General features: G+C 41.4%; 1 protein-coding gene across 1 annotated transcript; it reads right to left on the minus strand.

The window, feature by feature from the left end:
- Nucleotides 1-1059: 1059 nt before the first annotated feature.
- On the minus strand, nucleotides 1060-1941 carry LOC141629874 (uncharacterized). The gene is made up of 2 exons (XM_074442798.1): nucleotides 1573-1941; nucleotides 1060-1518 (listed from the first exon to the last, which is right to left on the minus strand). Exons 1-2 carry the CDS (start codon nucleotides 1939-1941, stop codon nucleotides 1060-1062), a joined length of 828 nt encoding a protein of 275 aa, XP_074298899.1.
- Nucleotides 1942-14617: the final 12676 nt, after the last annotated feature.

Genomic DNA, 14617 nt, shown 5'->3' on the forward strand with positions numbered 1-14617 from the left:
TGATTGGTGGATCCTGCATTTTTAAGTCCAAAAGTCATGACGTTATAGCAATAAATACCTCGCTCGGATCTGAATACCATCTTTTCCTGGTCGCTGGGGTGCATCTTTATCTGGTTGTAGCTACTCTAGGCATCCAGGAATGTCAGCATCTCGTGACCTGCAGTAGCATCCACCATGGCGTCTATGTGTGGTAGCGGAAACGGATCCTTGCTATTTTAAATTTGTGAAATCAACGCAGACCCTCCACTTGTTATTTTTCTTCGGAACCACCACCACGTTAGACAACCATTCTAGATATTTCACCTCTCGAATCTTTCCTGCAGCAAGCAGGTTATCTACTTCCTGGTTTATGACTTGGTTCCTTTCAGAAGCAAACTTCCTTCTTTTCTGCTGCACAGGTTTATAGCTTGGATCCACACTTAGCTTGTGCGTTATTACACTTGGGTCTATCCCTATCATATCATTATGTGACCAAGCAAAACAGTCCATGTTAGTTTTTAACAACCAAACGAGTTCTTCGCGAATGTTACATGTACATTCTGATCCAATTAGCACGGTTTGTTCTGGGTGCAGCGCGTCCAGGATGACTTCGTCTAGTTCTGCCTGCTGGGGCTCAATATATTCGTCCTGGATGCGCTGGCTCTGTAATTGCTATGTAGGTGGGTTGGTTGTTGACTTCAGGGCCACTTTATAGCAATCCTTAGCTTCTTCCTGGTCCCCACGTATATCTTGCACACCCCAAGGCGTTGGAAACTTCAGACACTGGTGGTACGTTGAGGGTATTGCCTTCATCTCGTGGATTCAGGGCCTGCCCATGATCACATTGTAAGTGGAGAGTCCATCAATAACCAGATACCTTACCTGCTTGTTAACTCCTCCGGCATAAGTGGGGATGACGATCTCTCCTAGGGAGTTCTTTGTTTCGCCACTGAATCCAACTAAGGGGACCGCCTTCTTTGCTAGATCTTTTTCATTGAATCCCATTCCTTTGAGTGTCTCAAGCATGATTAAGTTGACAGAGCTTCCGGTATCCACCAGGATCTTTCTCACCTCCCAAGTTCATATGGGGAGCATGATGATTAGAGCATCGTGGTGCTGTTCTGGAGCAGACTTTGCATCTGTTTCGTCAAAGGTGACTAATGGCAGGTTCTGGCGACTTATCCTGCAGGAGTGCTCTGGCTTATCTCCCTTTAGTTCCGTAGCACGCCTCTTTGCTGCTGAGTACGTCAATCCGCATAGCTCTGAGCCACCTGTAATAACATTCACAGTTCTAGTGCATTGAGGAGAGGGAGATGTCAGAACCTGATCTGCAGAGTTCACTCTGGTTGTGCGTCTAGGTAGGAGGTTATCCAGGTTCCCTTGGTCATAGTGATACTTGACTTCCTTCCTGAGAGAATGGCATTCGTCTGTGTCGTGGGTGCTACTGCCATGGAACTCACACTTTTTGCCAGTATCCTTTCTGCTGCTGGAGTATCCTTCTGCTGGGAGTTTGGGCCATCTGACTCTGCGACCCAACTCCTGCAGGGCTTAAAATAATCCTGCAAGATTAGTGGTAAAACCATACTCGCTTACCTTTGGATGTACATTTGCCTCGCTCTTTCCTTCAGAACTTCCAGAAACTTTGTTCACGCTCCTGCTGTAGGGTTTGGATCTTTCACTCCTCTTTTCCATCGGGGCTTTTCTGGATACAGAGTCTAAATCATAAATGCCTCTTATAGGTGCAGACTCTTCCTCTAGCCTCATGACAGCAATTGCCTTTGATTGTACTTCCTCGAAGGTAGTGCACGGATGCATGGTCAGGTTCTTGTATATATCTGAATCCTGGTGCAATCCTCGGCGGAAGGCTTGTATAACGGTTGCTATATCGCACCTCGAAATTGCCACCTTCTCTTTGTTGAACCTGTTCAAGTAATCACGAGTAGATTCCTCAAACCCTTGCATTATCCGGTAGAGGTCGCTGGTCTGCTTCTCTGGCTTGCTACTGCTGGCGAATTGCTGGTTGAATGATTAACTAGGTCGGCGAAGTTGGCTATACTTTTGTTGGGCAGCCCGACGAACCACTGCAGGGCTGCTCTAAACAAGGTTGATCTGAATCCTTTGCACATACAAGCTTTCTTTAAGGGCCCGGTGTGGGTTAATATCCGTATACTACCCCTTAAATTGCAGGACTATAACGTAAATTTAGACATGCGAATATTGTCATAAAACATAAAAACAATAGAAACGATAAGGAAACAAGAAATAACCTCGGGTCCTTTAAATTGTGGCGTAAAGAAAGTAAATCAAAGCGAGATTTCCTCCTAATCGTTACACCCAAGACTCTGTCCGAGATATGCCCTTGTGCTAGTACAGTGTTCTCCGATTGCCTTGCAATATAGGGAGAACTGATGTGAGTTTTGTCGAGATGAGAGATCTCAGGTTTTTCAGAGAAGAATACTCTTCAAAACCCTAATTTTGTTTCAAATGATGATTAGGTTTGACAAGAGGAGAATCTCTCCTTTTGTCTATGTTTGGCTCGGCCAAACCGAGTCCATGGGGAGGAAATGGGCTTTTCCATTTCCTCTTCATTTTAACTCGTAGTCCGTACCCAATGACTAAATGTATATGACGCGGTTTATATTATAAACTGTTATCGGTTATCGGAAATTAAGGCATCAGCTAATAATACGGGTTAGTTGAATTATTAATACGTGTCCGACAAAAAAAAAGTATTGTATAATTATTTTTAATATACATTTAATTAAATATAAATCACGTATATTTAATTTTTACGAATTACCGGTTAATTCGCTTTAGCCCATGATATTTAATCCGTATTAAATATAATATCTCAACATCACATATTTGACTAATTACTAGTCAAATAACTCGGACTAACTGGTTAGTCAATCTTGGCATCTACATGACAGTATTTTCATACCGTCACATCTCTCGAACGTATCCTATAGGTGTGACTTTTAGGGACCAGTTGATCACCGCCATCTGTATGACAATAACGTCAAACTTATCTAGCAAGCCAACCGTTATTGATAAACGTGGATCAACCGATAATAATACCAAAAGTATGCCCTTTGATCCTTTTAGAGGTTTATAAGTCCTTGCACTAACCGTTAAGGACACTAACCCCAACAAGCTCCCACTTGTCCGTACAAGTGTATGTGCAATGACGTTATCCGCACTAATTGGAGGACACAAGCTCCAACAAACTCCCACTTGTCCGTACAAGTGTATGTGCGATAACCGATTCTCATATTCATTTAAAAATTTCTCCCACTCAATGTAAAACAATTTGCATATCCGGATCCGCAAAGGTCGTATTTTACAATCGATCTGTATCTAGAGTGGTTTCCCCGACTAGAGAGTAACTTAACCGATAAAACGAATCCGTATCCGAGCATGGCCATGCATTTCGATTCATGCTCCTCGAGTGGCCCCGAGAAATATCGAGTACCGATAAAGGCTGAATATTTCCTTCAACTCGACTCCTTCCGATCTAAGCACAACATGAAATGACCCAGAAAAAAAATCTACTTGGCCCCCTGTTACGGATGACCGTGAGAAAGAAACCAAAGTCACCCAAAATCTGCCGTAGTCTCAAGAGACAGTCGATAGTCAAGAGATTCGACTCTAAGGATCACCATGGAAGTCCTATCCACGACCGGGCAACGAATGTTATAAAACATTTAGGACTCCACGTCGATGTCACAAGTGTGTCCTACGAAATATCCGTATAAATCGCCTCGTGATTGGTCACCAACCGGTTGACTTATGGCTCGTTGAACCCACCATCAACCAACGTCACAAAATAATTGCCGAGTTATCAGCTCATGTGGGCAATTAAGGACTAACAAGATATGATGTTTGTTCGGATTCACTTTGTGGTGTTCAAAATCGTCGTACAATTCCACATGAAAAACAAAATATATATATAAAATATCAAAACGATGATGTCGTATAGAGTACAAAGGAGAATGAATCTGATCCATAAAAGAGTACTACAACTTAGGAACACGTTTGATTCCCATGGAATTAACGTGCCCTTCATGCTTATCTTGTCGTAATGCTTTAGTGAGAGGATCTGCTATGTTGTCATCTGTAGCAATCTTTTCTATCACTACTGTCTTTTGCTCCACGTAATCCCGGATTAGATGAGCTTTCCGTTGTACATGTCTAGACTTGTTGCTAGACTTAGGCTCCTTAGCTTGGAAGATGGCACCACTATTGTCGCAATAGATGGTGATCGGGTCATTCGAACTAGGCACTACGGATAGTCCATGTAAGAATTGACGCATCCATATCGCTTCCTTTGTAGCTTCGGACGCATAGCATAGTACTCGGACTCGATCGTAGAATCTCAGAATAGATTTGTTTCGAACTCTTCCGGTGATCTGCAAAGCGCCATTAAGAGTAAAAACGAATCGACCGAGATTTCGAGTCATCACGATCCGTTTGGAAGCTAGCATCTGCAGAATAGGTTGCGCATAGCGTTTGGGAGCCTCCATAAGTCAATGCCCAATCTTTAGTCCTCCGGAGGTACTTAAGAATGTTCTTGACAGCCAACCAATGTGGTTCACCTGGTTCTTTGTTGGAATCGACTTGTCATACTCAATGCATATGCCACGTCCGGACGTGTGCATATCATGGCATACATGATTGATCCTATAGCCGAAGCATAAGGAATCCGTGTCATGCGCTCTTTCTCTTCCGGTGTCTCTGGTGCCTGAGACTTGCTCAAATGCACCCCTGGAGCCATAGGAAGAAACCCCTTCTTGGAGTTAGTCATGCTGAATCTCTCTAGGACTTTGTCTATGTAAGACTCCTGACTGAGAGATAACATCCGTCGTGATCTATCTCGATAGATACGGATGCCTAGAATTCTCTGTGCCTCTCCCAGATCTTTCATCTGGAAATGGTTTTTCAACCATACTTTCACCGAAGTTAAGAGAGGTATGTCATTCCCAATCAGGAGTATGTCGTCAACATACAATATTAGGAAGACAATCTTGCTCCCACTCGACTTGATATATAGACATGGTTCCTCGACCGATCGAGTAAATCCATTTTCTTTTATCACTTGGTCGAAGCGATGATTCCAACTCCGTGATGCTTGCTTAAGTCCATAAATGGAACGCTTAAGCTTGCATACTTTCTTAGGATGTTCAGGATCGATGAAACCTTCGGGTTGTACCATGTACAACTCTTCCTCCAAAAAGCCGTTTAAGAAGGCGGTTTTCACATCCATTTGCCAAATTTCATAGTCATGAAAAGCGGCAATCGCTAAGATAATCCGAATGGAACGCAAAGATAACTACGGGTGCAAAAATCTCATCGTAGTGCAAACCTGGCACTTGGGTGAAACCTTTTGCAACTAGTCGTGCTTTGTAGATATCTTCTCGACCTTCCATGAATGCTTTATCTTGTAAAGCCATTTGCATTGAAGGGGACGAACCTTAGCAGTTAAGTCAACAAGATCCCACACGTTGTTCTCATACATGGAGTCCATCTCGGATTGCATGGCCTCAAGCCATAGCTTTGAGTCGAATCGGTCATGGCACTTTTATAGGTTGCGGGTTCACTACTCGTTAAGAGTAGAACGTCATCTATGTCATGTTCCTCGACCATACCAATGTATCATTCGGAGGAATAGAGACTCTTCCCGACCTCCTAGGTTCCTCGGGAATGTTCACCGCAGCCGGGATTGAAGGAATCAGTTCCTCCAATGGTTGCTCGGTGTTTGGTTCTGGAATCTCCGACAGTTCGAAGGTTCTATCACTCTTTGCACTCTCGAGAAATTCCTTCTCTAAGAATGTCGCACTAGCCGCAACAAAAACACGTTGTTCGGTTGGCGAATAGAAGTAATGACCACGTGATCCCTTAGGATAACCTATAAAGTATGTCTTGACCGATCGCGGGCCGAGCTTATCCTCGTGTCTCCACTTGACATAAGCCTCGCAGCCCCAAACCCGTATAAAGGACAAGTTAGGGACCGTTCCTTTCCATAGTTCATATGGAGTCTTGTCAACAGCTTTAGACGGACTTCGGTTAAGTATTAGAGCGGCCGACAAAAGAGCATAACCCCATAATGAATCAGGTAAAACCGTGTGACTCATCATGGATCGAACCATATCAAGTAGTGTTCGATTTCTCCGTTCGGACACACCATTCAAATTGAGGTGTTCCAGTGGAGTTAATCGTAGGGCAATCCCACAAATCCTTTAGGTGTTGATCAAACTCGTGAGAAAGATACTCGCCACCACGATCCGAACGCATTGTTTTAATCTTTCTACCCAATAGGTTATGTACCCTATTTTGGTATTCCTTGAATTTCTCAAAGGATTCACTTTTGTGCTTCATTAAGTAGACATAGCCATATCTACTCAAATCGTCCGTGAAAGTGATGAAATACCTATAGCCTTCTCGTGCGGTGATTGACATAGGACCACATACATCCGTGTGTATGAGCCCTAATATGTCAGCAGCGCGCATTCCAACACCTTTGAAGGAAATCCGAGTCATCTTACCGATGAGACATGATTCACACGTGCAAAATGATTGAAAATCAAAGGCCGAGATAGCTCCATGTTTGATGAGCTGTTTTACGCGTTTCTCATTAATGTGTCCCATACGGCATTGCCATAGATACGTTTGATCTTTGTCACCAACCTTTAACTTTTTATTCATTACGTGTAATATTTCCGAGGTCTGATCTAAAACATAAATTCCGTTCATGGAAACCGCCTTGCCAGTAAATCATATCGTGTAATGAGAAAATGCAAGCATTGTTTTCTATTACAAATGAAAAACCAAGTTTATCAAGCGCAGAAATTGAAATAATGTTTTTGGAAAGACTAGGTACATAATAGCAGTCATATAATGACAACTCGAATCCGCTTGGAAGCTGGATCACATATGTCCCTTTGGAGATGGCAGCTACTCTTGCTCCATTCCCAACACGCAGGTCCACCTCACCCTTTACGAGGGGTTCGATGTTTTGAGCCCCGCACATGATTACACAGATGAGAACCACAACCAAGATCAAGTACCCAAGTTCCGAAACTTGCGTGGTTAATCTCAATCATATGAATAAAAGTAGAAGAGAGAGAAGACATACCAAAGCTTAACACGACCCGCCTTTAAGTCCTCATGATAAACAGGACATGTGCGTCTCCAATGCCCAGTCATGTGGCAATGGTGGCATTCCATGTTTTCACTCTTGCTCTTTGTCATGCCTGATGAGTTACTCGCCTCACCAGGACCACTCTTACCTGAACCCGACTTCTTGAACTTCGCCTTACCCTCGTTAGGTTTGCACGGAGCTTTGCCCTTACCTTTCCCTTTGTTTGACACAACGAGAACATCTTGTTTCGAACTCCCATCGAACTTCATGTCCTTCTCGGTCCCATTTACGAGGAGGGAGTGCAATTCATGGGGAGTTTTCTTCAAATCATTCATATAGTAATTCGCTCTGAATTGCGAATAACCATCGTGGAGTGAGTGAAGAATACGGTCGATAACAATATTCTCGCGATGTTACGCTTAAAGGTCTCCAGTTTCTCGACATTCTCAATCATGCCGAGAATGTGTGGGCTAACAGTTGGCCCTTTCGGAGTCTCGCATCAAGGAAGCGAGTGGTATGCTCATAGGTCACGATTCTCGGTGCTTTCGAGAATTCCTTAGTGAGCGTGGTGAAAATCTTGTTTGCACCATGGGCTATGAAGCGTTTCGGCAAATTGGGTTCCATTGCAAAAATGAGTACGTTTTTAATCGCACCCGCTTCCATACAGAAATCATTAAACTTGGTGACTTCAGCAGCTCTAGCCGTGGGACCGGGTTTTAGGGATAGGCTCCAAGAGATATTTGAGCTTCCGTCGTCGCCAGCGGCAGCATTCCGTAATGCCGCCTCCCGTCCGCGAAGTTGGATCCATCATTCTTGATCGAGTAGACCGATTCATCCGATTCATGAAGATCCTAAGCCAGGACTCACGGTCCAATGTGGCACTTGGCATTGGGTTATCACTTGAACCAGCCATTTGTTGTTTAGCGATTTAAAATCGTGATCTACACCGAAAAAGAAAGAAAAACAAAACGAAATAAGCAACTCATCGTGGTGATTTAAGTCTATTTCAAAATTCATTTTAAACATGTAGACTCTCGCACTTGCATAATTGATCTCCCTCAAGAAAGATACAAGTGATCCCAAGACTCAATTTCAGTAAATTGATAAGCCAACTGCTTAGCTAATTCTTCCGGAAGAACTCTTGGTCGATAGATTTCCGTAAATCCTATCTATAGTCCACCATGATCACAGGATCGTACGAGTGACCATAGTGTTGAGATAAAATAGGTCAATCGGTTCCAACTTACCCGACGTAGAAGGGGTCATAGTATGCCTACCGACGAAGAAGGGACTCATTGGAGTTTGACCTATAAAGACCGTTCTCAATTTTAGTTTATACGAGGAAGATCCCATCAACTAAATTATAATTCATTTTAAGTGAACGAATAACTAGCGTCTGTCGTGAATGAATTTATTTGGATGATGGCTTAAAACGTGTGACATGAGAATGTCAATGAAAACTAACTCGTGACCTCTATATGTGTCAGTTTTCATGCAATAATTAGGTGGTTTGGTTTTTAGGCGGAAAATGATGCAAATTATCGTAACAATGAATAAATAAAGTAATGCAATACGTAAATAAAAAATTTCCTAGTGTGGCCTATCCTAGTAAAAGAACATAATACAACTTTGGAATCCACCGTTTGGACCCGAAAAGCTTGTCTTGATGTTCCATCTTGATCCAAGTAGCGGGAGTGAGCATCTGGTCTCCATCTTTGGTCTTCTCAAAAATTACAAATTTATAATTACAAAATATAAACCTATTTACATTCTAATTAAAACTGTAATTACAAGTGAAAAATCCAAAACGGAGATACAAGATCTCAAAATACAACCAAGACCGTGTTCCATCATTACGGTAACACGTTCTACTAAGGCCACACTAAGTTACAACCGTTTGTAAAAATAAAATACGTAATTAAAAGGCATTCACGACATTCATAAATTAACGATAAATAAAAATGCATCAACTAAAAACAAATTCATTCGTGACATAATTCCGTAATTATGTTAAATTTATCCAAACCACCTTTTAATGATTAAAATTCATGTGATAAAACCGCTTCTATCATTTAATTTTAATCCATTATAATCCGTCATTTTAAAGACGCTTTAAAACAACTATATGGTACGTGAGTGAATCAATTCACTATTAAGCGAGTGTACTATATCCGTATAAAGTACATATAGAAGCCAAAAGAAAATTTAAATCAAAAGAAACAAATTTTCAAAGTGTCAAAGATTTAAATCCTCGATCCAGGGACACAAGTGCTCGATCGAGGAACAAAAGGGCTCGATCGATGAATCGCAAGTCGATCGAGGGGTATGCTAATCAGGGAGTACTCGATCGACTAACCTGGAGGTCGATCGAGTACCTATATCAGCAAATCTACTCGATCGAGTACGAGGACAACTCGATCGAGCAGCAGGGTTTAGAAAGGGGTCGATCGAGTACAACAGGGACTCGATCGAGCAAAAGGTTTTTGAAACAGGTCGATCGAATACAACAGGGACTCGATCGAGCAAAAACAAGACAAGAAAAACACTCGATCGATTAAAAACTTGTTCGATCGAGTACAAAACATTCTGAAAAACTCCAAACCCTCGTGAAACAGTTTTGACGTGACAAAACAAAACCAATTTCGATCAAAATTGCATCAAAACAATTTAACAAATTGACAAAACTTGACATATTGTTATAATCTCCGTATAAAACAACAATATGCAAGAATTAAATCGAAAACAAAAACAGCCGTGTGTGGACATGACACGGTTTACAAAAAAAATTAGAAAACAATCGAAATAAAATTCCAGCCGCACGGTTTTCTAGACAAAACATGATCGTCTCAAAACGTTTTATGAAAAACACATAGAAAAATTTACGTGGCCTCGCCTCGATACCACTTGTGGGTTAATATCCGTATACTACCCCTTAAATTGCAGGACTATAACGTAAATTTAGACATGCGAATATTGTCATAAAACATAAAAACAATAGAAACGATAAGGAAACAAGAAATAACCTCGGGTCCTTTAAATTGTGGCGTAAAGAACGTAAATCAAAGCAGATTTCCTCCTAATCGTTACACCCAAGACTCTGTCCGAGATATGCCCTTGTGCTAGTACAGTGTTCTCCGATTGCCTTGCAATATAGGGAGAATCGATGTGAGTTTTGTCGAGATGAGAGATCTCGGGTTTTTCAGAGAAGAATACTCTTCAAAACCCTAATTTTGTTTCAAATGATGATTAGGTTTGACAAGAGGAGAAGCTCTCCTTTTGTCTATGTTTGGCTCGGCCAAACCGAGTCCATGGGGAGGAAATGGGCTTTTCCATTTCCTCTTCATTTTAACTCGTAGTCCGTACCCAATGACTAAATGTATATGACGCGGTTTATATTATAAATCGTTATCGGTTATCGGAAATTAAGGCATCAGCTAATAATACGGGTTAGTTGAATTATTAATACGTGTCCGACAAAACAGTATTGTATAATTATTTTTAATATACATTTAATTAAATATAAATCACGTATATTTAATTTTTACGAATTAACTGGTTAATTCGCCTTAGCCCATGATATTTAATCCGTATTAAATATAATATCTCAACATCACATATTTGACTAATTACTAGTCAAATAACTCGGACTAACTGGTTAGTCAATCTTGGCATCTACATGACAGTATTTTCATACCGTCACATCTCTCGAACGTATCCTATAGGTGTGACTTTTAGGGACCAGTTGATCACCGCCATCTGTATGACAATAACGTCAAACTTATCTAGCAAGCCAACCGTTATTGATAAACGTGGATCAACTGATAATAATACCAAAAGTATGCCCTTTGATCCTTTTAGAGGTTTATAAGTCCTTGCACTAACTGTTAAGGACACCAACCCCAACACCCGGTCACGGTTATCACCATCATTTTCTGCTTGTAGTGGTTGATGTGGTCAAGTGGATCTGTGGTTTCATCGTAGAGCGTTATGGCTGGTGGTACACATCCTTTAGGAATGCCGACGAGGGCTATGTCGTCTACGAAAGGTGAGTCTGCATAGCTATCTCGTGCCGCTTTCTCTAATGGACGTGCTACGCCTAGTATCCTATACATCAGGTCCCTCAGCTCCTGGTACTGCTGCTCCAGCGAACTACCTACTCTTGCAAGAGGGTTAGAAACAGGCAGGAAGGAACCAACAGGTGTACCTCCTAATCAGGGCCCTCCAGAAAATTGGTCAGACGCTGGATGACTGGTCACTAGTGTTGCACTAATTATAGATCCAGGCTGCCATTCTGGTGTCTGCTGCAGGCCTCCTATCCAGGCTCCACTTTTGAACTGGCTATATGATGGAACTGCTGCGTTGATGATAGGTCCAGATTGCCATCCTGATGTCTAGTGTGCGGGAGTACCAGAAAAGGGCGAAAGGTCAGATCCTGATGGAGTGCTAAACAAGGCATTACCCGGTGTCTGCTGTAGGCTGGGTGAATTGCCAAATGACAAGCATCCCAATCCTCTGGGCTCGATTGGTTCACCGGGTGCTACTCTTGCAAGGTCTAGTCTAATGTCTAGTTCTGACGGAATTAACCGACTCGATCCTCCTCCGTTGGTCAGGTACAGAGCCTCAGATGTTGGTGCTGGTTTGGGCTGGACTGGTGTCACGATCTGAGCAATCACGTTCTAGTTGTCTTTCCTCATATCCTCAACGGCCTGACGCAGAGTATCCATCCCTTAAATCATCACCTGCATCGAGTCAAGCACTGGAGGTCCTCTGCTTCTGAGAACTTATGCACCTGATATCTCCTGGGTCGGGGCTCTAAACGCAGCTTCACCTCTGCTAGGGCTGCTCTCCCTGCTGGATCTGGATCTGGACTAGCTGGGTGCACCTGCTACCTTGGGTATCTGTGATCGCTTTAGAGGCAGAGGCGGAGGCATGGTTCTAGGAGACATGCTGGCGGGAACCACCTGGCTGGATGCTGGAGCGGTGCTTACTGATCCTGCAGATGTAGGGGAGAGTCTTGCTCCAGAGGACAGGGCTGACATACTCTGGCTGCTGGAAGGATTCTGGCTGGTTCCGGACATGGTGACGGCTGGTCAAGTCTTGCGAGATTTGGCTATAGAAAATTATCACTATGCCCCACGGTGGGCGCCAAACTGTTTTGGTAAAAATTTACCGAGTTATTAATTTGATTAGTGAGTGATAGTGATTAATCTATGGCCAACGACGGAATGAATGCAACGAATTTAACGTATGAATGAGCAACGCAATAAGAGTGTGACACGATGAATTTTGGTGACGCGGAAAACCCGATGTAGGAACAACCGCGGGGGGAGGGGGGTCGGAATCCCACCAATTTGGCACTATAATCGAGGGAATATTATGCAAGTAAGGAAATACAAGACCTATTGGCTAGTGAGATATTGCTAAGTATAGACGGAATGACGAGTAGTAGAGTGCTGAGTGTGTTGAAGTATTGAATGCCCCTTTGCATTGCTCTTCCCTTGCTTTATATAGCTGTCGAAGTAAGATCCAGAGTCAAAAATTTCCCCCTACTTCTGCTCCTAAATACTTGGTCAACCCCATAGGAATAGGAAGTGGTTATTGAATTGCTCCAAGGTCCCCACATCCCTTTGCACGTGCATTTACCAACTTAAATTGTGTTTGTTTGGTCCTCATCCAATGGTCCTACCATGTCCACCTCATCAATCTTTTTTCCTTTTCATCTGCCAATAAACAAGTGCCACCTCATCAGCTCCTTTGCCTTTCTTTCGGCCAGTGGGAAGATGCCACATCACAGATGATAAAATATATTTTTATCCCTAACACCTGTAACCCCGGAATGCACGCGCGGTATATATAGGGTTGTTATTTTTAGCGTGTTTTAGTTATAGGTTAAATCGACACGTTATTAATTTTCATATTTCACGCCTAAGTATTTTGATTGGAGGAAATTAAAAAAAAAATGTGTCTATTTATAAATTTTCTAAAAAAAAATTCATCATATAAGCTAATAATATGAGCTTATATTTTTATTTTCTATAGGTAATTATGCGCTCAATCATTATTAATAGCTCCAAAATGAAAAATTTAGCAATTTATAATTTATGAGTATATCAAATTTATTTTATTTTAATCAATAATTATATTTTAGAGTTTAATAACAAAATTATACTTTGATGAAAAAAAATATAATAAAAGGATAATGGTTTAATGGTTTAATGGAAAAAAAATCAATCTTATTTGTTTCCTTAATTAAGGAAGTGCTTTTGGAGAGAAAACATTTCATATTCCTTATTCTTTTTGTATAAGGGAGGTGTTACAACTAAAGTTGTCGGTTTTTATCCTGAAAATGATGGTAACATTTTATCGTAAAATGACTACATTTGGTCCGTCTTATTTCAAACGGGAAATAGCTCAATTGAAATAAGAATTTGCGATTTAGCACAAATATAATCCAACGTACATAAATTTATTGTAGAATGAGTTTTTTAGTATCTATTTTTATAGAATAATATAGTTATGTTTAGATTCATTTTACACTATTTTTGTGTGAAACCGCTTAGAGAGGATTAACTATCTATCTAAACACTGTCTTTATAATTTAAGATTTTCAAAAAAAAAAACAATATTATGTTTTTAGTATAGTTGTGGTTTAGCGAGTTGGTGGGGTAGGCAAGTATGCAGCAAATTACACGTTGTCCCACCGGCCACCACTCGTGATAGGTCCAAATTTTGTACCCATACCAGTCCTACAACCTGCTAATTAAAACTCTATACATAACCGCTCCAAGACCTCTAACTAGACGTATGATAAGATATTCACTTGTACCCGCTCCCACAAACATCACTAGTTTTGGCTATATCTTACATGTTTCGATTGAAGCTTTGTTAACCTTGTGAGTTGTGTCGCCTTCCCATACCCATTCTATTAGGAATGAATATAGGAATATCGTAATCTTAGGCATATTTGTTATGTTTGTTAAGCATAATATCTTCTTTGATTTAGTCCTACTAATTATGAGGATATTGTAACCTATTTAAACTGACAAATGCCAATAGCCAAACACACGATATTCACACAAGTTATATCATGGTATCGAGTTTGGTTCAAAAAATTTTCTCAACACCCGAATTCACCTTCTTCATCTTCCTCACTATGTCGGGTGACAGTGCCGATAAATCCACAAACGGCCAAATTGGATCGTCTGAGTTCAAAATTGATCCTCTTTCCCTATTTTTTTCTTGGATCTCACGTATTCCGGGAATTAAAATATCAAATGTTCTATTAAACGGTAACAATTACGATGACTGGAGCCGTTCTATGCGAATGTCTCTCAAATCTCATCGCAAATTTGGCTTTTGCGACGGTACCATATCACAATCGACTGAATCAAAATTGCTAGAACAATGGGAGGTGGTGAATTGCACCATTGTTCAATGGCTTCGACACACGATTGATCCAACCGTCCTGTCCAGCGTACCATATGTAGAAGACCCGGCGAC

This window comes from Silene latifolia, chromosome Y, assembly GCF_048544455.1.
Source record: "Silene latifolia isolate original U9 population chromosome Y, ASM4854445v1, whole genome shotgun sequence".
In the NCBI taxonomy this organism is placed as follows: domain Eukaryota; kingdom Viridiplantae; phylum Streptophyta; class Magnoliopsida; order Caryophyllales; family Caryophyllaceae; genus Silene; species Silene latifolia.